The 16686-nt window shown below is 33.6% G+C and overlaps 1 protein-coding gene across 6 annotated transcripts in view; it reads right to left on the reverse strand.

Annotated features, from left to right (window-relative positions):
* Positions 1-16686, reverse strand: part of ERBB4 (erb-b2 receptor tyrosine kinase 4) — a 1134420-nt gene that overhangs the window by 298037 nt on the left and 819697 nt on the right. For all 6 annotated transcript variants that reach the window (XM_084998988.1, XM_084998989.1, XM_021075968.2 and 3 more), the window contains exons 7-12: positions 14712-14853; positions 10918-11031; positions 10670-10796; positions 4102-4175; positions 2720-2810; positions 629-828 (exon numbers count right to left, since the gene is read on the reverse strand). In XM_084998988.1, coding sequence (XP_084855114.1) covers positions 629-828; positions 2720-2810; positions 4102-4175; positions 10670-10796; positions 10918-11031; positions 14712-14853 — 748 coding nt within the window. The remainder of the gene's footprint in view (positions 1-628; positions 829-2719; positions 2811-4101; positions 4176-10669; positions 10797-10917; positions 11032-14711; positions 14854-16686) is intronic.

Genomic DNA, 16686 nt, shown 5'->3' on the forward strand with positions numbered 1-16686 from the left:
AACAAAAAGCAAACATAAAATTGAACAGGGAGTTCCCGTCGTGGCTCAGTGGTTAACGAATCTGACTAGGAACCATGAGGTTGCGGGTTCGGTCCCTGCCCTTGCTCAGTGGGTTAACGATCCGGCGCTGCCGTGAGCTGTGGTGTAGGTTGCAGACCCGGCTCGGATCCCGCGTTGCTGTGACTCTGGCGTATGCCGGTGGCTACAGCTTCGATTCAACCCCTAGCCTGGGAACCTCCATATGCCGCGGGAGCGGCCCAAGAAATAGCTAAAAAGACAAAAACATTAAATTAAATTAAATTAAATTAAATTAAACAGAGGAGATTTCCATACACTGATTGGATACAAGGAATTACCTGGGATCCTTCTTAAATATTTAAATTCCCAGTTTCCACTTTTACCTATCGAATCAAAATCTCCAAAGGCAGCAAAATTAGGCAAGATTTGAGAACATAAAATATATTATAAAAAGTCAACCATTCTGATTATTTTATACCAACGTTGTTTTAAGCATTGAGAAGAGGGGCAACAATTCTGACCTGCTGTTAATTTTAATTGTTTGATCCAGTGTAGAACTGCATAAAACATTCAAAGTTTCTATGTTTTAATGTCTGGGTAATGTACTTACTACAGTTTTCAGCTTTCCTGTTGTCCCGAATCACTATTCTTTGGTTGATGGTGCTGAAGAGTGTTGTCCAGTTAATGGTATGATAATAACACAGGTTGCTGTTGTCTGTGATATAGATGTTTCCTGCACTGATTTCCTTCAGGGACTGGAATTGTAGTGAAGTGATGCCCTGTTGCTTGAGGATAAGCAGGGAAAGGCCACTAAAGAGAGGGGATAGGAAAAAAATGAAACAATAAGAACTGTTTTCTGGCTATGATATTCATTCTTGAAGTAAAATAAGGATATCATGTCTTACTCCGAAAGGAAAATTAATAGAGACTAAAAAAAGATTGAATCAATAAATCTGTGCTCTGAATATTATTTCTTTATATTCTTTACACTGACAGATTTAAAAGTAATCATATGACACCCCCTAAAAATGTCCATCTTTTAGAATTATGAATATCAATGATATCTCTCACTGTTTATGTATTTACCACGGATGTATCTGCTCAATGCCTTCCCTCCTACCCCTTGAAGGTCCTTCTTAAGGTCCTCAAAAATGAAATATTGTATTAATAACAAGTAATAAATATTTATGGGTTGATAGTTTATCTACCCAAAATAAGTTAAATTTTATAAATTTTACTCTATTTAATAGATTTCCATGCACTTTCAGAGGGCAAATAGCATAGATATTTAGCTTTAGCATATACCTCAGGAACCAAAGCATGACTGTAATAGCTGAAAAATGTCTAAGTAAGGATAGGAGATGTTAAAATCAAAGAGAAAAGTAAAATTAAACTAAATATTTAAAAAATACTCAGAAGGCTTGGACAACTGAGAAAGCATCTCTAAAAGTTAAATAACAACCACACTGTTTAAACAAATTATCATTTCAAGGAACTTGTTTCTGTTTCAACATAGTCTATATTTTATAATTAAATTATTTTCCATTCTCTAAATAATAAATGTTTCTGACATTTCAATAAACTTATGAACATTATTTTACATTTTAGAGATCAAAGCTGTCCCCTTTTGCTTCATTATAAATCTACATATGTTTTGCTTTTAATATTCAGAATTTTTTCATGAGTTATATATAAATGCATGGTGAACAATGACATGCATTTATTTAATGTGCGTGTGTGTGTGTGTGTATGTATCCAGCTCAGTTGTAATTCACTCTTTCAAATCTTTGCTCCCATCATAACCACTCTTTATTGTTGTTTACAATGTGAGCATGATAATACAATAATTTATAATGTTTTATTTAATGGATGGTAAAAATGGTTCCACATAGCACTTGAATAGATTATATCTTTCAACTGTAATTTTTTATTAAGCACTTTTACCTTTTATATTTTAGAACCTCTTATAGATATAACTTTTCATAGCAAAATTCTATGGACTTTCTGTGAACCATTATTACAGAATATTTGATGATAATATTGATCTTAGGTATCCTTCAGATTTAAGGAAATAAATTTAATCAAAATCTCTTAAATAAATCAACTTTTAACTGTTCACAAATAATAATTTCATGAAGATGAAATCTGAAGAAAAAGAAAAGCCATGGCTTAATAAATATTAAAAAATATATATTTATTATGTGAATAAAAAATATTGACATTAAAACTTTACAACAGTATACCTCTGAGCTCTGATTTTCTGCCATTACCAGCAGTGCATGAAAGATTGTGGACCAGTTCCTAAAATATCAGCTCTCTGATGCTTCATTCAAATGATAGCTCCAGAGACAAAATGAGAACCTCCCGGTAAAATGGCATTTGTATCACACACCGGCATGATTACCAAGTCATTCAACCCTATCTTTTAATTATTATAACGTATGATCAAAAGAGTTCCAATTTTATGGTTCACAGTATGTACTCCATACCTACAAAATGCTAATATTACTTTAAGTGATAGGTAGTTGAAAAATCAAACTGTATTCTTTAAAGTGCAATCAGGAGTATTCTTTGCTGAGCTTTCCTTTGGAATTTAAAGTGGAAAACCAACACTTCTAGAATCTGCAAATCAGTCTAATGGACTTTGACACAATGTACACAGGAAGGCGAGAGACTTGTAACTTTGAACATACACACCCACCTATAGAGTACTCTTCCACCAATAGTCACCAGGTTAGAAAAAACACTGAAGTCGGTCATGTTTGGGGGCCATGATTGTATGTTCAAGAAACCTACAAAGGATAAAGGGAGTAAAATAATTCAGAATATCATTGTCTTAGTGACTGTTTAATACTAATTATTCTTGAACTACAATGAAAATGCGAGGTAAGAAAAAGGTAACACATGTTCCTATTTTGAATCTCTTTTTTTCTCTCATTTCTTCTTTCAAGATTTAGTGTCAAGTTTCTGGGCTGCAATACTCAATAGATAATGAATGTCAAAATAATGAACAACAAGAATACATGTTTCTCAGACATACATAATCATATGACTATATCGCTTATTTACTGATTTCTATTTTTTATTATTTTTAAAGTATAGTTGATTTACAATGCTGTGCCGATCTCTACTGTAGAGCAAAGCGACTCAGTCATACTCATACACACACACACGCACACATATATATATACATGTACATTCTTTTTTAAAGTATTCTTTTTCCATCATGGTCTATTCCAGGTGATCAGATAACTGTATAAAGTTTTATGTAATATTTTTTTTTTTTGCTTTTTAGGGCCACACCCACGGCATATGGATAGGTGAGGGTCAAATTACACCACAGCCACAGTAATGGAGGATCTGAGCAGTGTCTGTGACTTACACCACAGCTCATGGCAACACTGGATCCTTAACCCAATGAGCGAGGCCAGGGATGAAACCCTTAATGTCATGGTTACTACTTGGATTTTTGTTTCCACTGCACCACAATGGGAACTCTGAGTTTCATATGATTCTTAATTTGACTTATTCTTCTAAAAGAAAAAAAAAATTGTCTAACTAGTTAGAGAAAAAAGTTTCAATTTCTCTGAAATCTTTGCCACCTTATCTATTCACTTATAATACCAGCTATCTTGCATTTTAAGACATTTATGTATATACTTAACTCTTCACTTGATTTTACATTCTTTGATAGCAAACCCATGTCTGATTCATGTCTATAAGCCTCATATCACCTACTATGACAGCGCTGAACATAATAGGACTTCAATTAATATGTGTTAAATGAATCCTACATTTCCCATTCTTAATAGTGCTTGTAGAAAGTAAATAGAAAAACATGGACTCAAAGATCCATTGACATTTGGAAAATCAGTAACAACAAAATTTCAAGGATGGTTTATTTTTTTAATTCCACTGGTTTTCAAAATGTGCACAAATGCTAAGGAATAATGACACCTGTTGCCTAAAATGATTTGTTTTTAGAACTAGAATTTGTTTTGAAAATTTCAATACTGTATATTTCCAACAAAATGCTAAAATTCACATAGCTCATTGCACAACAAACTCACTTAAAAAAATTACCTGTTATCTCTCGGACTGTCCGAAAGACATTCAGTTTCTCTGGGTCTATGGCTTCAATTGCATTGTAAGGATCCCTAGAAAATCAAGAAGAAATAAAGCCAAATTTAAAATTAGATAAAGGAGTGAACATTTGAGAAATGTGACAATAATAATTTCATTCAAACTGAACTTTAATTAGCAATAGGAAGGTTAGTATGTTTTATACAAATTTTTTTCTATACTAAAGTGGAAGGGGATTAAAAGGTGCTTTGAGGACTTTTGATGACACAGATATAAATTCTTCATTGGAGGCTATTCTAGATTCAGAGGAATGGTTCAATCTGACTATCCCAAGGAAACCTCCAAATATACCTATTCTACTTTTTAACCATCTTATTTTATTTTGCCTTTAAAAGTTTATTCTTAATTGGGAAAATGTATTCTGCAGATAAATTATGCTTTTATGAGAATAATTGCCTTTTGGGCTCCTCAAGACATATTAAGTCATTAATAGAACCTATAACTTCATAAGGATAAAAAATATAGAAAGTCAATTTGCTTTTTCTGATTCTTCGCATTTATCTATTAGTGTAATCTTTTTCCTATCTTGTATTTATGTTCACTGTCATAACACAGGAATGATTTGCCTCCATTTATATAAACCATACTAATATTTGAAAATAAATTTACAATAAATTTGACAATATTCAAACAATATTGTAAATTTTGGAGATTTTTTTTAAAAAATGTCATCTCCCAATGAACAAGTATATTTTTGTAATTAATGTTATTAGTATATGGATGTCTTGTCTTTTTAAAAGTGAATATAAAACACATTTAAAGTTAAATAGATAATAGATTTTTTTCCAAATTTTTCATCTTAGGAAATGTTTATTATATGTTGACCATACAAAATAATTGCATACTTGAATATTAAGCCAAATATAAACATAATATGGTATATTTCTCGGTGTTTTAAGCATGACCTTCAGTTTTCCTTAAGGAACTTTCACTACTTTAAAATTTATTTTATGCTATTCTGGGCAAGAAGAAGCCTCATATTAAATATATGCTTCAGATAAGAATTAAATTCTATTCATTGGCCACTTCTCTAGAGAAATCAAACTTCAAAAACAAACTAGGCTTTTTTAGCAGTGTATATCCATCTGCAGCTAACAACTGAATTTCATTCTTGCTCTGGACATCTGCTGTTTTACGAGTCTCTGAGAACCTTCTTTTTCATATGGGGAATTAAAACTAGGATACAATGATCTATTGGAGGCTATTAGTCAAGGGGCTCCAACAATCCCCTGACAAACAGGTAAGTATATGATCTGTGTTCCAAGAATTTGGGTCTGAATCCACTGGCATTGATTCATCCTGGCATTAGAGATTTGAAAATATTCTGTATTAGTTCAGCAACCTTAATCTCTGGAACCACGTTGTACTAACTCAGCCTGGTTCATCAGCATATTCTATACAGTGAACCATTCCATATCTTTAAAACAAAACAAAAACAAAAAATGTACTTGATGAAATTACTGTTTTAAACTAAGAAAAACTAAGACATACAATTGATCCAATATACTACTTGTTTAACACGGAGTGTTTGTAGAAGGCTCGGAAATACTATAAATGTGTTTCCCTGTATTTCACATGTAATTAAGAATTTCCTCAATGTGACTTGAATACCTTTCAAAAACTTAAAGACTAATTTAAACATTCTGGCAAACTCTATTTGTAGCTGAAGATATAGGGAATGAATATCTATACTTTTGGTGAATATGAAGTCACAAAATTAGGTTCACCATGTGGGAAAATTCTTATTGCTATCATTTTTTTAATGTACAAAGACTTTTGCATGCAGAGGAAATATCAGCTCTGTAGTAGTAGAATACACTTTTAACATTTGTTCTTTGATGAAAAGCAGTATCTAGAACAGTTCTAGTCATATAATCAAATATGCTCTCTTTGTTGAGAAACACTCAACAGTTCCGAGCAAGCATGCCATAACAGGGTCAGTCCAAATCTTTACTTAAAACACTGCCAGGCCGAGCAAGTACAGCATAACAGGGTCAGTCCAAATCTTTACTTAAAACACTGCCAGGTTGCCAGGAATAAAATGAATCCCGGTCTGTTCACACGAAGCCCAATGGACCATAGACTTTTTATATACTTAATTTTAGAGATTCAGAACTCCCATAAAGTAAGTTGACAGACCACCTCTTAACAACTTCAAAGTAACCCTAGGGAGTTTCATCCTGCAGCCACTTGAAATCCATAGTATTTTAAAATCAAGAATTTTCCTAGCTAAATTCAGGGCCACGAAAAAGAACAGTTATGTCTGTCCTGAAATTGTCCTGTCCAAAATAAAACTCAGGATATTGAGCAAGAAACCTATTTTCATACTTCCATTGAAATAACTTTATTGTTTCACCAAACTTGTTATCTGTTTTCTATTGCCTATTATCATTTGTCGATCATCTAAGAGATTTCTTGTTAGTGTCTCATTGTGACACAGCAGGGACGTGCTTATTTGGTGAGCATTTTATTCCTCTCATACTATGCACATGAACATTTTATGACATGAGAAGATACAAAAGGGGATCCTATGGATAACCTCTAAACACTGAATTTTGTCTGTGCTTCTCATTCTAAATAAGGAAATAAGAGTGCCTTGTTTATTTCCAGCAGTGGCAGTATCGTGCTATAGATGGAACATATTTAACTTTCCTGAGTTCTTTTATCTGTTAACATTTTAATTGAAAACTTGATAGTAAATTTATTTTGGAAGAATTTTTTTTAAAGTATGATATTTTAATAGATAATACAAAGGATTTGGGGAGTTCCCGTCATGGCACAGTGGAAAGGAATCTGACTAGGAACCATGAGGTTGCGGGTTCCATCCCTGGCATCGCTCATTGGGTTAAGGATCTGGCGTTGCTATGAGCTGTGGTGTAGGTCGCAGATGCGGCTCAGATCTGGCATTGCTGTGGCTGTGGCTTAGGCCAGCAGCTGCAGCTCCAAATAGACCCCTAGTCTGGGAACCTCCATATGCCATGTGTGCGGCCCTAAAAAGCAAAATAAAAAAAAATAATAATAATAAAAAAAGGATTTTGCCTTTCTATTAAAGAAATACTAGGGGTCGAATCAGAGCTATAGCTGCCACCCTCATGCCACAGCCAGAGAAACACTGGATCCTTGATGTACTGAGTGAGGCCAGGGATTGAACCCGCAGCCTCATGGGTACTAGGCAGACTCATTTTCACTATGCTACAATGGGAACTCACCCTATTTCTTTTAAGCAAAACATGCATCCTATTAAAAATTAGTAGAAAATTGAGAGTAAGGGGAATTAAGTGAAGTAAAACATTTTGTTAATTTATTAAAATCTGTTTATAATGTCTTGTATTATTCACCTTTAAAATCTCTGTCTGTACACACATATTACAGACACGAATACACAAATGCCCATACTAGGTATCTAAGACATTGAGATGTCTAAGACCTACTCAATCAACTTTATACTAATATTTTCCTAAGATGAGAGTGAAAGAAACCCTTCAGAATATGTTTCATGTTGACATGAGACTAGAAATGAGGAATAAAACATATATGTAACATACATTTTAATCCTGGAAAATGCTTTATATATTATACTGGAAACATAATAACAGCAATTACAATGTTAAATTTAAGTGCTATAACTAAGGACAAATAATAGTTTTCTGAAGTAGGAAGTATGATTTATCATAACGTAAATACTGCCATTTTAAATAACTTTGACTTTATTTTGGTTTCCAATAATCCGTGAAATAAGATGTACTGCACTATGTACTGTGCTATAAACTAGGTATGAAATAGAATTATTGATATTTTCCTCTTGAACCGCCTTTTCCTCTTGCTTTTTTTTTAACTTTCATTTTTTGGGGGGTTAGTTTTGTTGTTGTTGTTACTTTGTCATTCATTATTAATCCATTTCTCAACCTTTACAGTAGAAGGCCCTGCTTGCCATGGATGCCACACACCTCAATGCAGACTGTCTACAGTGGAGCCTCAAATTAGACTCCAGTCTAGTCTGGATGAAGTTACTCAAGTAGAAAATCAGTTGTTTTTAAGAGAAACTTGGTTTACCTTTCTATTTCTAATCCATGTGAGTTGATTTTCTGTAAGTCATTTTTCACTCTAGTGTTTTCCTTGAAAGTCTGGATTTGTTTTGTAATGACTCTGTTCACAAACTTGTGAATGTATAGTTCCTGTTGTGCAATCTATTTTTGTACCTTTAAACATCTACTTTCCTTTTTTTTGTATGTATTTATTATTCTCAGGCCCTAGGTGAATGAGGCAATGTAAAATCATTTTATAATTAGCATTAATTCAGTTTTGAGTAATGCATTCCATAATGAACCAAGAGTAGATATTCTGAACTGCACTAGGCCAGGTCATTTTCAAATCTTTCCAGCCACGGTTTGTCTATAAGAAGATTAACCATTAGTAGGTCACTTTTGTTGGTTTATAATCCTTCTACTATCATAAAATTCTTGCAGTGGGTTCTCAACGGGGCAGTACTATCATCGAGCTGGGAAGCTGGAGTGTTTGTAGAGTTGTTTCAGATTGAGGGACAGTATAGGCTTTTAGTAATAATCCCAAACCAAGTTAAATGCCTTTCATAGCAAAGGACTGCCCCATGTCTTGAACCACCTTAAAATACGCCACCCAGTTTAGGATCTCACAACCACAAACTTCATAGTTGATCCCACCCTGTGTGTAATTCTGTAGTCATGTTGCTTCTTGTCATATAACAAGATAAGATGGCTGGTTAGTTATTTCCTATAATACATAGTCTATTTAATATGACTTTACTAATTTCATATATATATATATATATATATATATAGGGGTAGGCTCTATTCCCTAGAATTTTAATTTCAGAATTAAAAAGGATGTATTAAAATGCTGAATGTAAACATGATGGATATTGAGCCTGATTTTAATAAAATTTAAAGCAATTCATAAGACAATGTTTTCAAATCTTTCCCCACACTGACGGACTTGAGGCCAAATCATTTATTATATCAAAGTGGAAGCCGCCAATGTGAATCAAGGGGCTATGTCTTTATATTTCTTAGAAGACTGTGAAAACATAATATGATCTTTCATTCATGATGATAATTTTGTTTTAAAAATAGTTAAAATGTGAATATATTGTTTTACTATATGTTATATGGGTATTAAATTATATAGGTGTCACATATGTATTAAATGTCTTATATGTATTGAATGTCACATATGTATTAAATTATATAGATGTAGCTAAATATTGGCCCACGCCTCCTAAACAATGGGGCCAAAAGCAAACATAGCAATGTAAATGGATGCAGAGGGCCAGTGGGGACTATGGTGAATTTGACTGAATATTTCCCATCTCATAATGGCTAATATTACCTAATTCCAAAAGATAGTAAGTAATCATGTAGGAATTTAAGCTAAGAGTAATCAAGTCCACATATTTTTAAAAGAGAAGTTAAAATTATTGACCTTATTTTTAAAATAAACAAAACAAGAAAACAACAACAACAAAAACACCTCTTCGACCAAATATAACATATCTGGGGCAGAAACTACATACATACTATTACAGTTTCTGGCATAGATCCATATTAAAAGCTACATTCTGAGTAAAGAAATACTTTATGTAATAGGACTTACATTAATTTATTTGATTGGAAAGAAATGCTTTGTTTTATTTCTCTTGCTATTCCTATTTGACACATTTATTCATAATGTGTTAAATTGTTTTGCTTCTAGATGTGGTATATGTTTAGAGTAATCTTTTGAATTGAAATATGTGAGTGATATTTTTATCTGTAGCCTGTAGCACTAATATTTAGGGATTAAGTAGTGGTATAAGCAAATAGATAAACTATAAAGTAAAAACAGTGATGTTTTTATTGGAATTGAAAGAATACAAACTTGGTTATTTTCCCAGTTAAAACCAGCAGGTGGTTCTGTAATGAAGGAGCCCAGAAAATGTTATAAGTTATATTGCTAAATTAATAATACTAACTTCCCAACCTAATCAAAAAGAGAAAAAGATGCATCAGAGCCAAGAAAATTTCTGAAAGCTCAGAATTTCAACTTACTGATTTGTTTTCTGTGAGATATATATTTTTTAAAAATACTAATTTATGTTATCTTGAACTAATCAGTTAAGAATTTGAATGGAACTCCCCAACTCACCCACTGATAATGCTGCCTTAACACATCTAAAAAAAATATGTCGAGCTTACTAAAATCTATGGATTTGAGGAGACTGTCCAGCAAATATAACTTAGATTATACATAATCTATATTTTAACTCTAAGCAGTCAGCAAACTCATAGGCTGGATGGATCCCTGAAGTATGGTTAAAGTCACTGCTGGTGAAATCTGGCATTGTCTTTTGTTGAAGATTATTGGGGAAGATCCTATGAAAAACATGATGGAGGAAATTTCAATGTCAATAGGAATCCAACAGACAAAGCTAAAGACTCTCTTAAGCTTTGCCTACACTTGGTAAAATAATTTTCAATAAAAATGTAATACTGACCCATGAATACCAGTGACAAGGAAGATCAAATTCCCATTGATTTTGGTGCAGTTTATGAATTTGTCAATGTTACTAGAATCCACAGTCTGAGCTGACATCAATGATCCTGTGCCAATGCCATCACAAGCTGTAGAAACAAGATTCACAGTCAGGGAGTTAAGAAAAATAAATTTAGTCAATAAATTATTGCATTTTCCTAAAATAAATTACTCTTTTGTCATAATAAAAAAAAAAAAAAAAAACTTCACCTTTTGGGCAGATGTCAGTGCAAGGTTTACACATTTTAATCCCATTTTCTTCCACTTCCATCTTGGAACTAGGGCAGGCACGCACACAAGAACTGGAATCAACCACGAAGTTATCTAATAAAAGAGGTAAAAGTAGGAATAATGTTGGTGTTCAGCAAAAGAGTTTAAAATTAGATATTTTAGAGTTTAAAAATGATCACCCTTATTGATAGCATGTATGTTTCTTTCCCTAAAACAACTCTTTATCTAAATATCTCAACCTGAAATAACATCTACGAACATCTACATTCAAATCCAAGTGCAGTGCATATGAACAACAGCTAGTATTTGCTTGATGACTGCTGTACATACTGAATTGCCCCCAAGATAGTGAATTTCTTTATAGACTTAGGAAACTGCATGACATTTAGTTTGTGTTTTTCAATAGTTCCACTTCATTTCATGTCATGATGCAAGTTGGAAGTCTAAAAATAATTCCAGTTACATGAAGCACAAATGAAGCTGAAGTTAAACTGCCTTGGATCAAGAAAGTGCACTTCATAACCAGGAAGAAATGTTTAAAATGTGTTCATCTTTCAATACCATAGAATCTGTCCCATAGTTTGATATGAAGAAACAAAATGAAATGTGAAAGGGCACTGCTTTAGGAAAGGTGTACTAAATAAACCAGGAACATCTAATTATCTGACACATTGGTGAAATGTTTAGGAGTCCAGTGGTCTGGAATACGCCAGAATATTCCCTCCTCAAAAAAGGACAAATTATTGCATATAAAGCCTCCCACAATAAAGGGAAAACACAATACCTGCTAGACCACTTTGGGTTTTGAAAGCAGAAACCTTCCATATCTGGAAATACTGCTTCTTTCCCAATATCCAGTGGTCTTGAAGGACTTAAAGGGGGCCCAGAGCAGGAAAGGCATATAGCAAATGTCCAGGCTGGGGTGCAAGCAATTCTGCCAGTTGGGTCACAAGACCCAAGAGGCTCTATGATATCAGAAGTATCTCTAGTGTGAAAATAACAAGTTCCATAACTCCACATCAGGGAAAATCACATCAGCGACCGTTAGGAATTATACCCTATTTAACAAACAATTCCTGACATGCTTCTGGGTCCTTAGAGATAGAGTACCTAACTAAGGGTCATTGACTGACCTTACAGCCAGAAAAGCCCTTAATAAACAAGGTTTTATTAAAAAAAAAATGGCATTATTGTGTTGAGCAGGTCCAATAGCAATCCCCTGTAAGATGGAAGCAGTACATTTGGGATTGATATGAGCTGTGTCAGAGGCACAAGTAAATTGCATAAGCAGGTGACCTAGATCATGTGTTATCCCCATTTTGCTGGCACCTTTCACTAAGCTCCGACCTATGACTGCAGAGGGTCAAAGAGAGGGCACTAATGACAAGCTGATAGAGAGGGACAAAAACTAAGCCTGGTATGTGGGTGAAAGCAGCTGAAAAATGGATGAAACTTGTTTTGCAGGCTCACTCAGGAGTGGACCTGAAAGATAGTGGGAAGGAAACATCCTACCAATAGGCATAGTTCTAGGTAGTGCAAAGGACACTTTGCTTTGAATGGAATAAACATGAGTTTAGAATGAATATAAACTCATGAGCAGTGGCTTTCTCTGGGAGATGAAATACTGGAAAATCTGGAATTGGAATTGAAGGGAGTCTGGGATATATATGAATCCATGGGAGTGGGCACAAAGGGTGAAGATTTTTGTATCTAAGTTAAAATTCACTAGAAGGCATCCACCATAAAAGAGACACTGCTGAGACTGCATCACAGCCTGATCCCACTTCCCTTCCTTCCCCTATGGGTCTTGACTCTGAGACTACTTCTTGAGAACAGTAGTCTCTGTTTCACAGGAACCCAATCTGCAAAGGTATAATCATCCCTTTTGTAAAGTCTTTAGGAATACCTTATATTCAAACACTTCCACATTTTTTGCAGCAATTAGGCTAAGTGAAATAAAAATTATAAATATCTTCATATCAGTTGGCTTCAGATTTTGCTGTCAAATATGTTTTAAAAAAATTTGTTGTTTAAAGTGGTTGAATTTCAGAATTCTGAATTAGGAATTGTAGGCCAATATTTAGAAACTAAGTGTCTTTGTTTTTCCAGGATAGCTATAGTTTAGTAAACCATGCCTTATGAGTAAGGTCCATCAAAGTTTTGAATTTTACATAGGTAAACAATGAAATGTTTTAAATTAGTATGTAATTGGATAGACCTAAACTAATCCCCAAAAGGAAGTTTATGAGTTGCCATATCTGTTTTAACTAGGTATGTAGTTTCAAAAATAGTTCTCAGTATTTAGCCTCTTGCCATAACTTAAAAGAGTTGAGAGACCTCAGATAAGCCAGTAATAAAGGATATTACAAAGAAAAGTAAATTTTATAGCTCAGATTTTTCTGGTCTTCCACTCCAAATCAAGCCCTGGACCTCAACCTCAGGACCTGAATAAAAAGGAAAATGATAAAAATCTCAAAAGAGCATGGTTTAGTCCATTTTGGGGCAAGGCACCATGATCTGAAAGTAGTAGAATAGAAGGGCATTTGTCTAAGAAAAGAAAACAAATCATCATGTAGCCCCATTCTAAAATAATTTCCAACCCCTATGTTTTAAGGATAGTAGACAGTAAAACATAAGGTTATTTTAGAGGTTATTAGATAAAAAATATGTTTGGATATTAAAGTGTTTAAAATGGAAAAATCTCTACTATCTTAGAATCATTGTGTCAGTGATTTTAAAATGGTAATTCAGATCCAAGTTAAATATATGATTATTCTTTTAACCAATATAAAAACATTTAATAGTAATGGCTAAATCATAATTGTCACAAAGACTTGCTTTCATATACTTTTCCTCTGAAACTTATTCCCTAGACCTTTCAGCCTTATAATGATTCTGGAAGAGAGAGGGTACATAAAATTTTCCATATTTTAAAGAGGAGGGAATAGAAAAACAAACAGTTCATTTAAAATCACACAACTAATAGGTAGGCAAAACTATAATCAAAACCACTCTAATTCCACATCCCTTATATTTCCTACTCCATCATGAATACAAAGCAAAAAAAAAAAAAAAAAAAAAAAAAACAACCTAACAAAAACCAAACTGTAAAAATGGTAAATTTATGTGCTATAGAATGTTGAATGTGTGGACAAACGTAGCATTTTTTTTTCAGCTTTCCACTCAGTAAAACATTGAAGAAATGTCTCATGGGTTTCTCTAAGCAAAGAAACTGACTCTAATACCAAGACATATACTATTCTTGATAAAGCTGGTCACTTTGGATCCACAGGATGTTATCCAGTTGATAAAGATGCCTTAACATGCCCTTATGTTGTTATTAAGAATGGATTTGATATTAAAACAACAATGCTATATATTCTATTACAAATAAGTAATAGGAAATAAGTTTAGGTAAAAATTCATTATTACTAGGAGACCTCATTCATTACATAGCTTGCTGTCACTTAATCACTTTTCTGAGGGAAAGTATGTACAAAAAAGACTGAGATATAGTGAAAATAATGAGTTTAGAAGTCAATAAATGACAGTGGACTCTAACCTCAAACATGCTGCTGATTTGCTGAGATTTTGACCAATCGCTTCATGTTTTAAAACCCTAATTCCCTTATTTGTGAAATGGTAGTGATAGTACCCAAACACAAGTTACTCACGACATTGTCTCAAGTTTCAGATTACATTAAATTTACATGAAATTCCTTGCTTTAAAATGATGAGCTAAATAATTTGGTTATTCTTATCCTGTTACTTACGTGGGCACTTCTTGACGCAAAATGCTCCATAGGTGTATTTTGCATTGAAGTTATGCTCCAGCTGAAAGGTGGTTGGATTGTAGACAAAAGTTTGTGGACACTGAGTAACACATGCTCCACTGTCATTGAAATTCATGCAGGCCTACAACATAGAAAATAATCACTTCATTTTAAAAATAACCTTCAAAATACCCGTTAAAGGGACACTGTTACAACAGTTTTGTGAGAAGGTTGTGGTCTTAACTTAGCATGGATCAATTTCCTAAAAACTGGAAATTCTGATATTTTTCTTGTTTTTAGGGCTTTTTTTTTTTTTTTTTTTTTTTTTATGCTCAAATAATGAGATCTGTTGTAACCCACCCCCTAAACACAGGCCACTCAATAATCTGAATTTTTGCAAATTGCATCCTGTTTTTTTTTTTTGTTTTTTTTTTTAAGTATTTTATTTATTTATTTTTGTTGTTGTTGTTGTTGTTGTTGTTGTTGCTATTTCTTGGGCCGCTCCCACGGCATATGGAGGTTCCCAGGCTAGGGGTCGAATCAGAGCTGTAGCCACCGGCCTACACCAGAGCCACAGCAACGTGGGATCTGAGCCGCGTCTGCAACCTACACCACAGCTCACGGCAATGCCGGATCGTTAACCCACTGAGCAAGGGCAGGGACCAAACCCACAACCTCATGGTTCCCAGTCGGATTCGTTAACCACTGCGCCACGACGGGAACTCCAGGGCTTATTTTTTAAGTTCATATTAGTTTTGTACTTCTCAGTTTAACAAAATGTTCTTTTTTTAATGTTCAATAATATACTGAATCTATACCTACTGATGTTCATACTATTTGGTATCTATTCACTAAAGTCTAAACTGAGAATTGGTTGAAATGATTAAAGTTAGATAACAGTAAAAATGTATTTAAGTCACGTATTCAAAGGGCTCACATATTCAAAGGGTTTATGCTGAGTCTTAAAAGTCTGGTACTCGCAACTAAACCCCAATTGTTTAGGCTAGACTTTCCTTAAATCTGGTATTTGGGGAGGTCGGTGCCTTAAGTGACATGGTATAGTGTCACCATGGTATAGTTTTATTCATCACCATTGCATAATGAGAAAACATTGTGATGGCCATTCAAATGGGATTTAAAGAAAAGGTGCTGGCAGGTGACTAGTCAAGTGTAAATGTAGGGGCTTTAATGCCAAAATGTAAAGATGTAGCTATACTTAGCCCATAATTTTAAAACATGACACACTCACATGACCTTTTTCATAATATCACATCATTTACTAAAAGTTACAAAGTTCAAGTAAATATGTTTCTCTGACTCACATATTTATATTGGGATCTCAACTTGCAAATACATTTAAATGCATTTGAGAATAATTAGAAATAAATGTAATACCTGAGAGTTTGGTATTTTATATAAAAATAGAACATATGTTTAAGTACATAAAAACATGTGAATAGGAAAAGAGTGATGAACTAATTACATTAATTAAAAAATCAAACCTTCATGGGAATAATTTAAGCCTTGGAAGGCAGGCTAATGTGAACTCAAGCTATATTTTACATATCACCATAAACTGTATATATAGTTATTAATAAGCACTAATTTATTCTGTTTCCTCCAAACATTTTCTTAATCAATTGTTGTTTTAGCAAGCACTTTATCACAAACATGACAATTCCCTGATGATGGTCTACAAGATGCATAATCAGAATGAGACTCGCTGATGATATATTATTCACTAAGATGACACTTTCCAGGAAGAATCTATTAAAAACCAATCCAGAAAACTCAGTAAGCTTTAATTTATGGCTATAAAACTTCATATGTCCTCATAATTGCTTTACTAATATATTTTAGACAGTGGTGTATACAGATTGCTTGGCAACAAAAGGGACATAAGCCAAAGGAATCAAATAAGTTTACCTTCCAGACAGCATACAAAACAACATAACTTACACCAAGACCTTGGTCT

Source organism: Sus scrofa, chromosome 15, assembly GCF_054392235.1.
Source record: "Sus scrofa isolate SSC_HxYL_T2T_F1_AM1 chromosome 15, Sscrofa_HxYL_maternal_Yorkshire_Landrace_v2.0, whole genome shotgun sequence".
NCBI classification, from domain to species: domain Eukaryota; kingdom Metazoa; phylum Chordata; class Mammalia; order Artiodactyla; family Suidae; genus Sus; species Sus scrofa.